At 40.5% G+C, this 18,654-nt stretch overlaps 1 protein-coding gene across 1 annotated transcript in view; it reads right to left on the bottom strand.

Annotated features, from left to right (window-relative positions):
* CCDC77 (coiled-coil domain containing 77) overlaps positions 1-18,275 on the bottom strand; it is a 35,495-nt gene extending 17,220 nt beyond the window's left edge. Inside the window, exons 1-5 of the mRNA XM_045830563.1 lie at positions 18,182-18,275; positions 15,214-15,268; positions 13,274-13,325; positions 9,558-9,801; positions 5,832-5,974 (exon numbers count right to left, since the gene is read on the bottom strand). Coding sequence (XP_045686519.1) covers positions 5,832-5,974; positions 9,558-9,801; positions 13,274-13,311 — 425 coding nt within the window. The 5' untranslated portion in view covers positions 13,312-13,325; positions 15,214-15,268; positions 18,182-18,275. The remainder of the gene's footprint in view (positions 1-5,831; positions 5,975-9,557; positions 9,802-13,273; positions 13,326-15,213; positions 15,269-18,181) is intronic.
* Positions 18,276-18,654: the final 379 nt, after the last annotated feature.

The raw sequence follows: 18,654 nt of genomic DNA, 5'->3' as shown, positions 1-18,654 counted from the left end.
TGGTAACCAGGATGCTCACATAATTGGTTGAATTTGGTCCCAAATTAGATGAAAAAATGAAGGCTACGCTAAGTGAAATAAAGGAAAATGTACAGGGAACCAACAGTGACGGGAAGGAAACCGGGACTGAAATCAACAGTATGGACCGGAAGGAAGAAACAAACATTCAACCAGAAAAGAATGAAGAAACAAGAATTCAAAAAAACGAGGAGAGGCTTAGGAACCTACAGGACATCTTTAAAGGTTCCAACATCCAAATCATAGGGGTGTCAGAAGGAGAGGAGGAAGAGCAAGAAGTTGGAAACTTATTTGAACAAATAATGAAGGAGAACTTCTCTAATCTGGCAAAGGAAATAGACTTCCAGGAAGTTCAGGAAGTTCAGAGAGTCCCAAAGAAGTTGGACCCAAGGAGGAACACACCAAGGCACATCATGATTACACTACACAAGATTAAAGATAAGGAGAGAATCTTAAAAGCAGCAAGAGTAAAGGAGAGAGTTGCCTACAAAGGAATTCCCATTAGACTATCAGCTAATTTGTCAAACAAAATCTTGCAGGCAAGCAGGGGCTGGAAAGAAGTATTCCAAGTCATGAAAGGCAAGGACCAACACCCAAGATTATCACCAAAGCTATGACTTAGAATGGAAGGGCAGATAAAGTGCTTCCCAGATAAGGTCAAGTTACTGGAGTTCATCACTAAGCCCGTATTATATGAAATGTTAAAGGGACTTATCTAAGAAATTGTAGATCAAAAACTATGAATAGTAAAATGACCACAAAGTCACAGCTATCAACAACTGAACCTAAAAAAAAAAAAAAGAAAAAAGAAAAACAACAAAAACATAAACTGAGCAAACAACTAGAACAGGAAGAGAATCAGAGAAATGGACATTACATGGAGTGTTTTCAGTTGGGAGGGGGAGGGGAGGATGGGGGAAGGTACAGGGAATAAGAAGCGTAACTGGTAGACATAAAATAGACGGGGAGAGAGAAAAATTGTATAGGAAACAGAGAATTCAAAGAATTTATACATACAACCCATGGACATGAACTAAGTGGGGGGGATGGTGGAGGGCCAGGGGATGCATGGTAGAGGGGGGATAAAGGGGGAAAAATTGGGAAAACTGTAATAGCATAATCAATAAAATATACTTAAAAGAAATGGGCAAAGGACCTAAACAGACACTTCTCTAAGGAGGACATACAGGAGGCCCAGAGACATATGAAAGGATGCTCAGCATCACTAGCCATTGGAGAGATGCAAATTAAAACCACAATGAGATACCACTTTATGCCTGTCAGAATAGCCATCATAAACAAATCAACAAACAATAAGTGCTGACAAGGTTGTGGAGAAAAGGGAACCCTAGTACACTGTTGGCGGGAATGCAGACTGGTACAGACACTATGGAAAACAGTACGGAATTTCCTCAAAAAACTACAAATGGAACTGTCTTTTGATGCAGCAATTCCCCTGCTGGGATTATACCCTAAGAAATATGAAACACTAACTCAAAAGAACCTATGTACCCCAATGTTCATAGCAGCAAAATTTACAATAGCCAAGTGGTGGAAGCAACCTAGCAACCACAATAAATGAATGGATCAAAAAATTGTGGTACATTTACACAATGGAATACTATGCAGCAAAAGAAGAAAGGAGCTGCTACCCTTAGTGACATCATGGATGGAACTGGAGAGCATTATGCTTACTGAAGTAAGCCAGGGGGTGAAAAACAAATTGATCTTACCTACAAGTGGAACCTAATTAACAAAACAAGCATGCAAGATAAATGTGACCAGAGACATTGAAATAAAGAACAAATTGACAGTAACCAGAGGGAAGGGGGTAGGGAGATAACAGGGGAAACAGGGCAAAGGGTCGTATAAAGGACCCACAGACAACGCCAAAGTGGGGAAGGATGGAGGGTGGGAAGCAGGGTTGGGTGAGGCAGGGGAAAATGGTGGTGGGAAAATGGAGACAATTGAAGTTGAACACTAATACAAAGAATGATAAAAGAAATAAAATAAAAATTGTTAACAAATAAAAAAAGAAAAAAGAACAAAGTTGGACGATTCAATTTCTTGACTTCAAAATTTACTATAGCCCTGGATGGTGTGGCTCTGTTTGTTGGAGCACCATCCAGCATACCACAAGGGTGCGGTTTTGATTCCTGGTTGGGACACACACCTAGGTTGTAGGCACATTCTCAGTTCGGATGCATATGAAGGCAACCAAACAAGGTTGCTCTTTCATATCTGTGTTTCTTTCTTTCACTCTCAAAGCAATGAGAAAATGTCCTCAGGTGAAGATAGAAAAATAAAAATTAAAAAAACAAAAAACCAACAAAACCCTTGAGACTTCCAAGATGGAGGCATAGGTGTACACACTTCACCTCCTTGCACAGCCATAGCAAAAATTAGAACTAGACTACATAACAAATATCACCCAGACTTGTCAGAAAACCAAGATGTATGGAAGTCCAACAACCAAGAATTTAAAGAAGCTCATCCATCCAGATGGGTGGGAGGGACAGAGACATGGAGACAGGTAGGCAGGTGAAGAGGCGCAGAAAGGCACAGAGAGGTGGAGGAATGGGCAGTCGTACATTCACATGTAGTGGATAAAAATCAGGAGGGATACCTAGGGAGCAGAGGATCCCAGCCTGAGACCAGACCACCCAGCCTAGGGTTCCAGCACCAGGAAGACAAGTCCCCATAACTTCTGGCTTTAAAAACCAGTGGTGGCTTGGACACCAAAAGAAACCACAGGATTCTCAGGAGACTCCTCTTAAAGGACCCACAAAGGTCTCAGGACTTATGCAGACCCACCCCCCTCTGGGATTCAGCACCAGGGCAACAGCTGCAAAGGCACAAGTAACATACAGGGAGAAAGTGAAGTGACTGGCAACAGGGCATGTGCTAGAAGATAGGCTTCCTCCCAGGCAAATCTCCAGAGGCCAGGCAGCAGTATTGTCCCCTCTCTGAGCCCTTCTGCACACAGAGCCACAAAGCAGTGAAACAGTTTGCCCCACCCTGGCAATTACCTAAGGCTCCAGCCCACATAATTTACAGGTGCCTTTTCTATAATAGGCCATGCTACTAAGCCAGGGAGTCAAAGCAGTAAGCAGTTCTACCTAATACACAGAAACAAACACAGGGAAGCTGCCGAATTGAGGGGACAAAGAAATATGGCCCAAATGAAAGAATACAACAAAACTCCACAAAAAAAGCTAAACAAAATGGAGATGAGCAACCTATCAGATTCAGAGTTCAAAACATTGGTTATCAGGATGCTCAAGGAACTCACTGGGTATTTTAACAACATAAAAAAGACCCAGGGAGAAATGAAGGCTGCATTAAGTGACATAAAGAAAAATCTACAGGGACCCAACAGTGGAGAAGATGAAGCCGAGAATCAAATCAGCAACTTGAAACATAAGAAATAAAAAAGCATTCAATCAGAACAGCAAGAAGAAAAAAGAATTAAAAAACAAACAAACAAACAAACAAAACATGAGGATAGACCAAGAAGCTCTGGCACATCTGCAAATGTACCAATATCTGAATCAGAGGGGTGCCAGAAGAAGAGGAAGAGCAAAAAATTGAAAACTTACTTGAAAAAATAATAGAAGAAATCTTCCCTAACTTGGTGAAGGAAATAAACATACCAGTCCAAGAAGCACAGAGAGTCCCAAAGAAGTTGGACCCAAAGAGGCTTGCATCAAGACACATCATAATTAAAATGTCAAAGGTTAAAGACAAGGAGAGATTCTTTAAAGCAGCAAGAGAAAAGCAGTTAGTTACACACAAGGGAGCTCTTGTAAGACTATCAGCTGATTTCTCAACAGAAATTTTGCAGCCAAAAGGGATTGGCAAATAAAGGACTTATAACAAAGATTACCCTACCAAATCTGTATTACAAGAAATGTTGGAGTTTTCTTTAAGAAGAAAAAAAAAGCCAAAAATATGAAAAATAAAATGATAATACATATCAATCAACATTACTTTAAATGTTCTAATCCAAAGACACATGGTGGCTGAATGCATAAGAAGAGAAGACCCTTAAAATACTGTCTACAAAAGACTTCAGATCAAAAGATACATACACACTGAAACTAAAGAGATGGAAAAAGGCATTTCATGAAAATGGAAACAAAAAAATCAACAACAAATAAAAGGTAGAGTAGCAATACTTTTTTCAGACAAGATAGACTTTAAAACAAAGAAAAGCCTGGGCTGGTGTGGCTCAGTGAGTTGGGCATCATTCCACAAACTGGAAGGTTGCTGGTTTGAATACTGCTCAAGGCACATGACTAGGCTGTAGGCCAGGTCCCAAGTTGAGGGCATGCGAGAAGCAACCAATGATGTTTATCTTGCACATAGACGTTTATCTCCCTCTCTTTCTCCCTCCTTACCCCTCCCTCTAAAAAAGTAATTAATTTTTTTAAAAAGAGCCCTGAGTGGTATTGCTCTGTGGGTTGGGTGTCATCTCAGAAACCAAAAGGTCACTGGTTCAATTCCTGGTCAGGGCACATGCCTGGGCTGTGGGCCAGGCCCCTCAGTGGGGGCCTGCAAGAAGCAACTGATCGATGATTCTCTCGATGTTTCTCTCATCAATGTTTCTCTCACACAGTGATGCTTCTCTCCCTTTCTCCCTCCCTTCCCTCTCTAAAAATAAATAAACAAGATCTTTAAAAAAAAAAAAAAAGACTATAACAAGGACCCAGCAATTCCACTTCTGGATATTTTTTCGAAGAAACCCAAAACACTGAATTGAAAAGACATGTGCATCCATATGTTCACTGCAGCATTATTTACAATAGCTAAGATATGGAAGAAACCTAAGCGTCCATCAATAGATGAATGGATACAGATGAAGTTGTGTATATATACAATGGAATATGACTCAGCCATAAAAAAGAATGAAATCTTGCCATCTGCAAAACATGGATGGACCTGGAAGGTACTATGCTGAGTGAAGTGGGTCAGGCAGAAAAAGAGAGGTGTTGTATGATTTCACTTATATGTGGAATCCAAAGAATAAAATAAACAAACAAGCAGAATAGAAACAGACTCGTAGATAAGAGAACATTTTGATGACTGCCAGATGAGAGGGGATGGGGGGATGGGTGAAAAAGGAAGGGACTGAGATGTATTACAACTTGGTAGTTACAGAACAGTCATGGGATGTAAAGTACAGAATAGGAAATACAGTCAATAATATTGTAATAACTGTGTGGTGCCAGGTGGGTACTAATTTTATTGGGGTGGTCACTTCATAAATTACATAAATGTCTAATCACTGGGGTGTACACATGAAACTAAAATGATATTGTCGGTCAATTGTGTTTTTTAATACAAAGTTAAAAGTTACTTTTAAAACATGTGTACTATAGTGGATACTGTAGAACACCGCTCAGATGCCACCTTCAGGACCAAGACACATATCCCTCAGTTGTTGAATTCCTTCTCCAGGAATTGCCTTTGGCTGAAGGGGGCTGCCTCTCCCAAGTTTACACCCCTCCCTGGTGGCAGCCTATATCAAATGACCGATTGTTGTGGAGGTACAAGAGTGTGATTCCTTTCCTCCTGTAGGGTTGGCTAAAGCCTGTTACCACTGTATCACACTTCAAATTCTTCCCCTGCTCAAGTCTACTCACAGATATTATTCTTGAGAGCTTTGCTACTAACCATCCCACAGGAAAAATCTCCACTCCAGAGTGTTTTTCCTGGACAATACAACTTAAGAGAATTACCACAGAGAAACTTATCTTGTTTAGTGTAATTTAGAAATATAACTTCCACATTTTCCTTCTCCTACTCATTACCTGATTCTCAGTCGGTCATTTTCTGAGTAGAGGCGCAAAACATGTTCTCGTTCCTGGAAGAGGCAGACTTGCATATCACTTAGAGCTTTCTGCAATTCAGCAATCTCTTCCTCCCTCTGCTGCAAATCCCATTCTAGTTTGTGCTGAAAGAAAATAAAAGTCATTGAAAAGAGACTGAGTTCTGGCTGACAGGGCTTAGTGGACTGAGTGTTGGCCTTTCAGGTCGCTGGTTCGAATCCCAGTGAGGACATATGCCTGGGTTGCAGGCCAGGTACCCAGTTAGGGGCATGCAAAAAGCAACTGACTGATGTATCTCTCACACATCCATGTTTCTCTTTCTCTCTTTCTCCCTCTCTTCCCCTCTCTCTAAAAATAAATAAAATCTTAAATTTAAAAAATTTAAAAAAAGAAGAGAGACTGAGCTTCACAGGAGTATCTCTTGTATATGAAAGGAGTATCTCTTGTATATGGAAGTGACAGTACCCATAGAAATATTACTATGTGAATGGTTTTGCCAATACAGACTTCAAATGACAACAGTAAGTTGTATACAGATTTGAGTTTAAAAGCTACAAAGTGAGTATGTTTCCATGTAACATCAAAGCTCTCCTATCTTTTACAGACTACAGAATACAGAATGCCACCTGATTCACCTGTTCTTTATATAATTTTTAAAGAATGCTTTCTATTCAATAAGCATGATGACATTTTGAAAGATAAAGATGCAAAATTATGTTTTCTTCCTAGAGCTAAGGAATTTTGCAAAGAAATAGACATGCAAACAATTAAATAAAATAATTATTTCACAGAGGAACATATCTGATAAAATGGTAGAAGGAAAAGTACGACTAGAGTAAAATCTCTGAAGCCTTTTTGGGAAGTCAGAGACCACCATTAAAAAGTTGAAAGTTGAGACCTGACCAGTGTGGGTCGCCAGTTTGATTGTCAGTCAAGGCACATGCCTCAGTTTTAGGTCTGGTCCCTGATGGGGGCGTGCGAGAGGCAACTGATCAATGTTTCTCTCCCTCTTTTTCTTCCCACTTTCCCTTCTCTCTAAAATAAATTAAAATCTTAAAAATAAAATTTGAGCCCTGGCTGGCATGGCTCAGTGGTTGAGCACTGGCCTATGAATCAAAGGGTCGCCGGTTCAATTCCCAGTCTAGGGCACATGCTTGGGTTGTGGGGCAGGTCCCGAGCTGGGGGGCATGCTAGAGGCAACCACACATTGATGTTTCTCTCCCTCTTTCTCTCTCCTTTCCCCTCTAAAAAATTAAATAAATAAAATCTTTAAAAATAATAAAAATAAATAAAAATTGAAACTTGAAAGGTGAAGACTGCTAGGGACAAGATGAGGGTGAGTACTCCTCAGGAAAGAGAACAGTAAATACAGAACCATCGAAGAGTCCTAATGTTTGGACAACTACACGTATTTCAGTGTTATTGGAGTGGAAAACGAGAGGCAGACTGAATAGGTATGCGACAAGAGGCTGGACATTTTCCTTCCTCTGGAATAAATACCCTTGGTTAAGAAGGATATTGTAACAATGCAGGTGACATAACAAGAGTTTGAACTAGTGCTGAGACAATACGATGGAGATATTGGAATAGATTAAGGGATACTTAGGAAGCAGAATCTACAGAATTTACTAAGTGACTGAATGTAGGGGCTGCACAGAATTATAGTAAGACACAGAATAAAGAAAATAGTTAAGAGATAAGAATTTGAGGGGGGACCCTAGCCAGCATGGCTCAACTGGCTGGGCATTGTTCTGAAACCCGAAAGGTCTCCAGTTCAACTCCTATTCAAGGCACGTGCCTGGGTTGCTGACTGTGGGCTTTGCCCCTGTCAGGGCACTTGCAGAAGGCAGAGGCAACCAATTGATGTTTCTCTCTCATATCGGTATTTCTCTCCCTCCCCTCTCTCTAAAATAAATAAATAATAATGATGAAAACAAATGGAGGGAAGGAAAATGATAGTGGTGTATGTGTATGTATGTGTATGTGTGGGTAGCATTGAAAAAGGAAGATTAGTTCAGATATAAACATATGAACATGGAGCTTAAGAGAAAAGAGTCGGTGTTAGCTATTTTGGATGTTATTAATCCGTATGTAGTAGAATGGATAAAAATAAGATCATTTATAACATACTCTGCAAGAACGCTGACATTTAAGATTAAGGAAGGGGACCTGTTAATGGAGACTGAGAGGTGAGATAAAAACCGGGAAAGAAACATGACATAGAAATTAAGAAAGGAAGAGAGTTTTCAGAAAGCAGAGGTCAATAGTGACAGATATTGCAAAGGTCACAAAGAGGAGATCATTTTGGCAAATGGGAATTAGAGACCACACAAGTAGTTTTACTAGCAGAGTAAGGACAGAGGCCTAACTGCAGTCAGAGTCATGAATGGATGATAATGTCAAACTATTCTGGAAGTGGGGCTAAGAAAAGAAAGAGCTACCTACATAAGAAAGTAGAGGGAGAAGCACAACTCAAGAATGGTGTTTTTTTTTAAGTAAAGAAAGACTTGATCACTGTGAAAGAAAGAGAAGAGATTTTGCTATGTAAGTGGAGCAAAAGAATAAGCAAAGAGTCAGGTGCAGGCAGTACTGAGGAGAAAAAGCCCACATTAAGCAAGAGGTTGAAGACAGAACACCAAGAGAAGAGCAATGATGAAGGGTTTCTTAGGAGGAAAAAGGGATGGGGGCCAGGGAGAGAGTTGATCAGTTCAGCTTGAAGAGGGAAAGACATCTCGTCCCTGAAGCGATATGAAGAGAGATGGACACAGGGGGAGGTGACCGTGTGGATGGGCAGGAGGGAGTTATGCATGATAGCTGGTATTTCCCCTGCGAACCAGAAAGCAAGGCTGCCTGACAAGAGACAGCTAAGACAGGGCTGCAGGCTGCAGGACAGTAAGGAAAGTACAACAAAGACAGGAAAGGAGAAGGAACTGACTAGGGGTAGGTAAGTTAATTGCTGTGGAGTAACTGAAGATACAGAAGAATTTATTTACCATGAATTTATTCTGTAATGATTTATGACCTAGGGGCAATTGTGCCTGTACCCCAAGGAGAAATTTGGCAATGTCTGAAGGTACGTTTGATGCCCACAACTCAGGGTGGGGTGAGGGTGTATGTGTGTATGTGTGTGCTGCTGGTATGCAGTAAGTAGAGGCCAAGGGTGCTGCTAAACATCCTACAATTCATAAGATAGACCCCACAATAAAGAATTACAAAGCCCAAGATGTCAATAGTGCCAAGGCTGAGAAACCCTGCTCCAGGACAGAATTCAAGTACAGCTAGGGCTTTTTGCTAAGTAAGTGGAGCAAAAGAACAGGCAAGGAGTCATGTGCAGACAGTACAGTTATCATCAAAGTGAGTTGTGATAGAGTTCAGGTTAGAAAGAAAGGACATAATGTCAGAAACTGATACGCAACATTTGGAAAACAGAAAAGTCAAGGAGCCATGGAGGTAATAATGAAGTCAGGTGTATGGGGGTGAAAGAACTAAAACTATGAGAGACATGAGACGTAAGAGTTTAAGATTTCAGAGGTGGAGCAGTTTGGGTGGGCTTTGATCTAATGAGGGACCCAAAGGGAGGTAGCTAAGCTGGGGTAGAAAGTAATAAAAAATATCTGCTTGTGATACAAGGTGGCATTTCTAGGTCTTCTCTAGTCATGAACAGACTTAATCATGTCCTGAAACAGCATGCATCATCTTTTTTGTTACCTGTCCTTCACAAGCTTCTTTGTATAGCTCCAGTTTCTTCAACAAATCCTCATTTTCTGCCTCACACTCAGCCATCTTCTTTTGGTAATATTCCAGAAGCTCCTGAGAAGGGCAGAGAACGGCCAGACGATCTTCAATGGAAGGCAAAGGAGTTGACTCCACTGAATCTGAAAAAGACACTCCCTTCCACCTGGCAGAACCACTGAGGCCACATACAGAACCATGTCTGGAAACAGTTGTCAGCCTGTGTGAAATTAGAAAGGACATATTCATTGACTTGTCTAAGCATTTATGAAACATAATTTTTTAACTAAAAAAGGTTTGTCTTTTTTTAAAATCCCAATACAAGGATGTGTATTGATCTGAAAGAGAGAGAGAGGAAGGGGGAGGGAGGAAGCGGGAGAGGGAGCGAGGGAGAGAGAGAGAAAAACATCAATTGGTTGCCTCCAATACATGGCCCTAACTGGAGACTGAACACGCAACCTGGGTTGTGTGCTCTGAACAAGGATCGAACCTGCGACTTTCTGGTGTATGGGATGAGGCTCCAACTAACTGAGTCACCCAGCTAGGGTGAGGTTTATGTTCTTAAAGTGAGTATAATTGATGACTTTTAAAATTAATTTTTTTAAAAATATATTTTATTGATTATGCTATTACAGTTGCCCCCTTTTTTTCCTCTCCTTTATTACCCTGTCTTGCACCTCCACCCCTTAGTTCATGTCCATGCATGGTACACACAAGTTCTTCAGCTTCTACATTTCCCATACTATTCTTACTCTCCCCCTGTATATGTTCTACCTACCATTTATGCTATTTTCTGTACCTTTTCCCCCTCTCTCCCTCTCCTGCTCCCCCACTGATAATCCTCCATGTGATTTCCATTTCTGTGATTCTGTTCCTGTTCTACTTGTTTGCTTAGTTTTTGTGTTTATGTTCAGTTGTTGGTGGTTGCAAGTTTGTTGTCATTTTACTGATTATGTTTTTGATCATCTTCTTCTTCTTAGATAAGTCCCTTTAACATTTCATATAATAAAGACTTGGTGATGATGCATTCCTTTAGCTTTTACTTTGTCTGGGAAGCACTTTATCTGCCCTTCCATTCTAAATGAAAGCTTTGCTGGAGAAAGTTATCTTGGATGTAGGTTTTTATCTTTCATGACTTTGAAAACTTCTTTCCAGCCCCTTCTTGTCTGCAAGATTTCTTTTGAGAAATCAGCTGACAGCCTTATGGGAACTACTTTGTAGGTGATTGTCTCCTTTTCTCTGACTGCTTTTAAGATTCTCTCCTTATCTTTAATCTTGGCTAATGTAATTATGATGTGCCTTGGTGCATTCCTCCTTGGGTCCAACTTCTTTGGGACTCTCTGAGCTCCCTGGACTTCCTGGAAGTCTATTTCCTTTGCCAGATTAGAGAAGTTCTCCTTCATTATTTTTTCAAGTAGGTTTTCAATTTCTTGCTCTTCCTCTTCTCCTTGTGGCACCCATGTGATTCAGATGGAACATTTAAAGTTGTCCTGGAGGTTCCTGAGCCTGTACTCATTTTTTAAAATTTTTATTTCTTCATTCTGTTCTAGTTGGATTTTTATTTCTTCCTTCTGCTCCATATCATTGAGTCAAGTCCCAGTTTCTTTCCCTATACTGTTGGTTCCCTATATATTTTTCTTTATTTCACTTGCATAACCTTTACTTTTACCTCCATTTTGGGACTATACTCAACCATTTCTGTGAGCATCCTGATAATCAGTGTTTTGAACTCTGCATTTGATAGGATGGCTATCTCTTCATCACTTAGCTCTATTTTTGAAACTTCCATCTTTCTTTCATTTGGGCCATATTTTTTTGTCTCCCAGTACCTGTTATGTTATAGGGGTGGAGCCTTAGGTATTCACCAGGGCAGGGCAACCCAGGTTGCAGCGTTGTGGTGCTATATTTGGGGGGAGGGGTCAGAGAGGGAACAATGCTGCTTGCTCAGCTCTCAACTGGCTTTCAGTCACTTCTTTTACCCACAAGCAAACTGGGCCCTTCTGGTGCTGATTCCTGGGTGGGTGGGTTTGTGTACGTTCTAGTACCCTGTGGGTCTCTCCAGTGAACTCTCCTGTGAAGCTGTGAGTTTCTCCCACCACCATAACCCCCACAGGTTTTTGTAGCCAGAAGTTTTGCGGCTTCATTCCCCTGTGCTGGAACCCTGGGTTGTGAGGTCTGTTTCGCTTCCTAGTTGTTCCTCGCGGTTAATCCACATGCAAATGTGGGACCATCCAGTCTGCCAGCCGCCACCTTACCCGCTCCTGTCCTCCAGCCACTGCCTTGCTGTGCATGTTCTCTGCCTCAGCTACCTGTCTCTGCCCCTCCTACCAGTCTGAATGAATGTTTCTCCTTTAACTCTTTGGTTGTCGGACTTCCATACAGTTCAATTGTCTGGCAGTTCTGGCCCGCAACCCAGGCATGTGCCCTGAATGGGAATCATACCAGTGACCCTTTGGTCACAGGCCAGTCAGTGCTCAATTCACTGAGCCACACCAGCCAGGGCTGTTTTTGAATTTGGTGTTTTCCTTCTTTTGGTTGTGATAGGATCTAACTATACCTCTATCTTGGCCGGAAGTCTAAATATCATTTTTAAAAAATGAAATATTAAATAAAGCTAGATACCAACAGAAAATTTAATATCATAAGACATACACCAACAGGAACAATGATACTGCTGGTGAAGTGTAACTTGGTGAAACTAAAGACAAGTTGGCAGAATCTAGTAAAATTCCAATTCCTCTTGTTCTAGAGAAACTTGTGCACATATGCATAAGGTGACACTTAAGAATAACATTACAGAAGAGTCAGCAATAGAAAATATAGCCAAATCACTACAAAACTACATCACATCCTAATCTCTAGCACTGGAGATATCTGTATTACACCAACCAAGACTAAACAAGATTTAAGGTGATCAAAGGTTGGACAAGAAGTGTTTTTAAGCTAAAACAATGAAAGTCAGAAAATAAATGATGCAGAATTGGAGAAACCCTCATGTGAAAATTAATCTATTTTGGCTTACTGACTGCAACTTACTAGGGAACAAAATAGACAAGAGAGTCGACGAAGTTGGGATACCAGAAATCAAGAGTTACAACTCTAGTTCATGAAGGTTATGGTCACCAATTTTAATGAATGAGCATATATAAAAGAGATATTAAAATGTACTTTCAGCAAACATGAAGAAAAAATCTAATATTGTCTCAATCATTCAAGCCTGTGACAGAAATACTATTTTACCCAATGTTTCATGTTTCCCAAGGGGTTGCCTTATAACAATAGTGGGAAATAGGTCAGTAGATGAACTAAGAGATATTTCCGAGATTTTGCAGATGAGCATTGTGGCAATGAGGATGAGGCAGCAAGGTGACAGCAGAACCAGCATTCCAAGTCCCTTTTGTATATTGGTTATTTCCTCTGTAATCCAGGATGCACTAACACCGTGCTAGGCTCACTCAATCTGTCCAGATTCTGGTATTATCATTTAGTATGTTCTTGTTTTTAATCTAAATTCCACATAATAAGAATGAGTCTAAAATGGTTCAAATCCAGAGTGTGGAAGTATAACCTAACTTGCACTAAGGTTAGAGAAGTCTTGATTCTTTTTTGTTTTTAAGTCATATTTTTGGGGTAACACTGGTTAATATAAGTCTTGATTCTTTAACAACTCAAAAAATAAGCAAGTATCTTACTTTTTGCAGACAGGGGTGTGTGTCGGGGTAAAGTTCATGCTGTCTTTTTCACCTGTCAAACATACAAAAATTCAGAATGAGAGTGCAGGAACAGAACAAAACACTAGAACATACATACTGGTTCCCTCTCCAGTCATATGTGTGCCTGCTGCTGAGAGTGTGACGTTTTAAAATGCAGTACTATTTGTTAAAGTAGCTCTGAATCCCGAGGTTGTTATGACTGTTGAATTTTCATATGGTATTCTTTGTCATTATTATTTTCAAATAAAATCAGAATTGCATTTAATATTTGGATGGATAAGCACAAAAAGAAAACCCTCCTTGGTATGAAGGTTATCTGCAACAATACAAAAACATTCCTTTTGCTGAAATTGTAAGACACGGAGATGCACAAAGTTTCTAATAAGCAAGGGATAGTAAGTGAAAATTAAGGTAGAAGACCCATTATGCTAAATTTAAGATAAATACAAAGCCATTGATATCTTTATTTTGTATCTACTGTTTTAGAGAAAGAAAAAATATTACTTATATACTTTAAAAGGTCCATTCACAATCTTCATTTTTTTAGAGAAAGGTTATTTAGAAAGTTAGAGGTAGCAGTAATGAGCACAGACTCAGGAAACAAGCTACAGAAGCAGAAGCAGGGCCCTTGGAGCTTAGGAGCAAGAAAGGCAAATGTAAGGCACCTGAGTGAGGAAAGAGGGAAATGGGAAAGGCACTGTGTGCTGATGAGACAGATCCTGGAGAAGGGGAAAAGAGGGAGGGGGAAACGAGGGAGGGGGGAGGAGGGAGTTTTTTTTAATTAGCTTTGGGAAAAGCTTTCTTATCAAGCAGGCTTTGTCAATCCATTCTGATTTTGAGCCAGTCAAGAATGATGTGATGTCCTGTTCTTGTGTTCTACCTAGAATATATCTGTTTGTAATCTTCAGTCCTTGGGGAAGATTTTTTAGAAAAAAAAAAGGAGATAATCACTATTGCTCATTCTATAACCATTTTCCTGCTAGGAACTCCAGAGTGTCTCTCCCCTAGTCCTTGAAACCTTTTTCATATGGCTTCCAGGACATCACAGGTTCCTGGTTCTCCTTCCTCACTGATCATTAATATTTAGTCACTGCTACTTCTTCCTTGTCTTCATCTATACTTACTGCTTCAGTGAATTCATGAAGTCTCACGGTTTTCAAGTGTGTACCTCTAGTCCTTCCTCTGCCCTCCACTCCAGGCTCACACATACTCCATGTCTTCTCTTAGATGCCCAGCAGGTCTCACAAGCTCACCAATTCCAAAACTGAGCTCCTGATATATACCTCCTACCACCAAATCTGACCTTCTCTCCAAACTCAACGTCCCAGTAATTACTAACCCAATTCTCTCAGTTGTTTAGGAAAACGAACTTAGAGAAATTTCACTCCTCTCTTTGTCTCAATCCATTAGCAAGTCCTACAGGCTCTGCCACCAACAAATTTAAAGTCTGACAACCACTCATGTCAATAATGCCCTGGTTGAACTCACTATAACCTCTTGCCTGGATGACTATAATGGTCTCTCTACTTCCACTTTCAACTCCATCCCCTCCAGTCTCTTCTCAATGCAGCAGTTAAAAGGATTATTTAAAATATGTCAAAACACACCAAAATGTGGAAACTCACTAAGGGCAGGCATTTTTTATCTACTGTGTTCACTGCTGTACCTGCAGTAACTGAAATAGTGCCTTGTTCATAGTAGGCACTCAATACATTTAAAAAAAATAAAATAAATAATTTTAAGTCCTCAATATGAATTTGACTCTATTCAACATCTTTTTCTTCTACTATCCGATCTAGCTAGAAAATCTGTTTCTGCTTTTGTCATTCCATCTGCCACCTTCTACCAGCCAACCCTTCAAATATGCCATCTCTCTTTACTCTCTTGTTTGAAAGACTACTTTCCTTCTTCAAACTCACCTTCTTCTACAAAGCTTCTCCAAATTAGGCCAAATTACCTCTTGCGGAAAATAACCTAGAAAATAAAAATGGTAATTAGGTTGGTATGGTAGGATCACAGGTGACTTTTTTATCCTTACCTGAAGACATGCTTGTTTTTAGAGAGAGAGGAAGGGAAGGAGAATGGAAGGGGAAGAAACATCAACTGGTTGTCTTTCATATGCGCTCTGACACGGGAGACCAAACCCACAATTTAGGCATGTGCCCTGATCAGAAATCCTACTGGTGACCTTTCAGTCTGCAGGATGACACCCAACCAACTGAGCTGCACCAGTGGTCAGGGACAAGTGACATTTTTATAAACACCTTGATTGAGATACAATTCACATTCTATACAATTCAGTCATTTAAAGTATATAATTCAATGACTAGTATATTCACAGATAGGTACAACCATCAGCACAGTAAATTGTACATTTTTATCACTTCAAGATCAAATCTTACACGTTTTAGCTATCGCCCATGTGCTCTACCCTACCCCTGCCCTAAGCAATTACTAATTTACTTTCTGTTTCTATAGATCTTCCTGTTACGGACTTTCATATGAATGTAATCATAACATATGCGGTCTTTTGTGACTGGTTTCTTGCACTTAGCATAATGTTCTCAAGGTTCGTCCACGCTGTAGTATGTATCAGTACTTCATTCCTTTTTATGGACAAATAACATTCCATTTTATGAATATGGGAGACATCTTAAAGATAAATATCGCTGTTCTAAAACTACTTAAGAGTAAATTGGAACTTTTTCTTAATCCTCACCCAAGAATACATCCATTGATTTTTTTTTTTTTTTGAGAGGAAAGGGGAGGAAGAGGAGGGGAAGAAGGGAGGGAGGGAGAGAGTGGGGAGCCAGAGAGAGAGAGAGGGAGAGAGAGAAACATGGCTGGTTGCCCCCCTCCCCATATGTACTCCTACCTGGGGCCAAACCCACAACCCAGGTATGTGCCCTGACTGGGAACTGAATCCATTACTTTTTGGTGTACAGAACAACACTCCAACCATCTGAGCCACACTGGGCAGGGCAAGAGTAATTTGGAACTTTAAAAGAATTTTCTAGCAATCTGAAATCTCTCTTCTCCCTCACAGGCAATCTCACTCCTTCTTCTTGCAGACTATTGCACATTTACTAAAAATTATGTACACTCACTTTTATTTTGTTTTATAATCTCTAACAATCTGACTTCTCTAACATCTGAACTAGAACTGCTTTTCTTGGTCAGCAGATATACAAATTAATAAATTCAGTTGCTCTTTTGGGTTCCCATCTTCCACCCAACAAGTCATCCTTGATTTGTATGCTTAATTTGTCAATGTTGACCACCCTTTTAAAAAATATTGCTTTGTAATTGAGAGCATGGGTTCTGAAATCAAACAGACCTGAGTTTGAGTCAAAGCTCTCTTATTAGCTGTGTGACTTCAGGTAAGTTATTTAACCTCTCTAAACTTCCGTTACTTCTTAGAAAATGGGGACAATAGCATGTATGTTATAGGTCAGTGTAAGGATTAAATGAAATAATGAATAGAAGATCTAACACATACAGGCACTCAATAACTATTTATTATTATTTTTACTGAAAATGTCCCTCCCTTGGTTCTGTCCTCAACTTTCTTTACTATTTCCCCTATCCATTTCTTTGGGAACATCATTTTCACTGCTTTTATAATTACCTCTATCATTAAAACACTACCTGGCACAGAGTAATTAACTACTTGTTGAATGAGCAAATAGATCTCTTTCAATTTCCTGACATTCAGTCGCCTCTCTCATGTCCACTGAGTCACACCAGCCAGGGCTCATTACTATTTCTATTGAGCCTCTCATCCAACCACATAACTATCTGTATTTTACCTAGATGATAGCCATGCTAATTCAGGATCTCCCTATGCTCTTAACCACTGTACTACGATGGCTTAACTGTTCTACCCACCCTTGGTCTCCCCTGGATCACCTTCTTAAAAGAGTCATACAATTCATCACTAACTCCTTATAGCCAAATACTCAACCTCAGCCTAGAGGTCACTGCTTTCCATCTAAGGACCAAACTTCTCTCTCCTGCCTCATTCCCCTGTACTCCCCTAACTATACCTTCTGTTGCTGATGACTTTCTTGCCTCCATGCTTTGTTCCTACAACTGCAACATAGCTCCCTTCCACTCTCACAAGTTCACTTAAACCCAGTCTGTACGTAAAAACTCAAATGCTACTTCCTTCATCTCTTTCCTGAGTCTCTCCATCCAAATACGCTAAAAAAACCGCACTTGTTTCGTACAAGTGGAAAAGAAATGCACTTGTACATACTGGAGTTCTTTGTTGCTATCATTTCTCCCATGATAGTGCATGCTCCTTGCAAGCAGCAGCTGTGCCTTATTGTATCTCTCATTGTATCTCTCAAAAGAACAACGTCCTTGCTTATATTGCATCAATGGGTTTCAACTTGCCTCTGTTCCTCCTTCTCTGAGATATTCTTGTTTAGGTATTTTTTTAATAGCTTGTCTACTTACAATTAACATTTGCTTAGCACTTTGACATTTATTTTACGCCCACAACAACTCTGTGAAGTATTTTTTTATCCTCCATTAATTTAAATAAGATTGAAGCTTAATTAGACTAGCGCGGGATGGGGAATACCGGAACCCATCTATCTCCAGGACCTCCTAATTCTGTACTCCTTTTTCAGTTTCATCTGGTTCTCAACTCCCCCGTCGTTACAGCTCCCCAATGCTCTAGCACCCCGAAATCTTTCCCTTTGCATATTCTAACTTTCCACGTCCGGTCCCCAGAACTCCTGACGACCCCAAACCCCCACATTTCAGGCTCACATCCCTGTCTTCCGTGCTGCTTCCACAGGTACTCCTCCCTCACCAAAGTTTCCCTTCCCCAGACCCCTTGCCTAGTCCCTTCCCAGAAACCCGAAATTCTATACTCACGCCACTCTAAAGCCACGGAGTCACAGAAGCCAACGGAAAAACAAAAGTTAAATCAGGGAGCGTCGCGGCGCGAGTGAGCGTGCACGAATCCGTCCAATCGCCCACCAGTTTACCACGTCCCTGTGCACTGCGCACCAATAGGAAGGATATTTACACAGAGGCACACTCGCGCCTAACCGCGCAGAGGTCGTCGGGGAATGTAGTTTTGTGTCTGCGCACAGCTCTCTGGGCGAAGGAGGTAACCAGACTTCCAGTTCTCTCAGAACGATACTTGGGGTCAGGCTGAACTAGTACTGGATGCCTACAGTTTATGCTTGCTCAACTACTTAGTTTACATAAATTATGGTGCAGAAGCGCAGTGTACAGTCATGGAAAGGAACATAGGATTATTGGGTATTGTAATGTACAATATCTCAAGAAGGTAAAGATAAAATGTTTCTCCTTCAATGCCCCAGTGTTCTAAGCCAAGGCAG

The sequence above is a fragment of the Phyllostomus hastatus genome, unplaced genomic scaffold (genome assembly GCF_019186645.2).
Source record: "Phyllostomus hastatus isolate PE091 unplaced genomic scaffold, TTU_PhHast_1.1 phas_contig_152, whole genome shotgun sequence".
Lineage (NCBI taxonomy): Eukaryota > Metazoa > Chordata > Mammalia > Chiroptera > Phyllostomidae > Phyllostomus > Phyllostomus hastatus.
The sequence above is the reverse complement of the archived record's forward strand: the minus strand, read 5'-3'. Positions and strand labels throughout refer to the sequence as shown.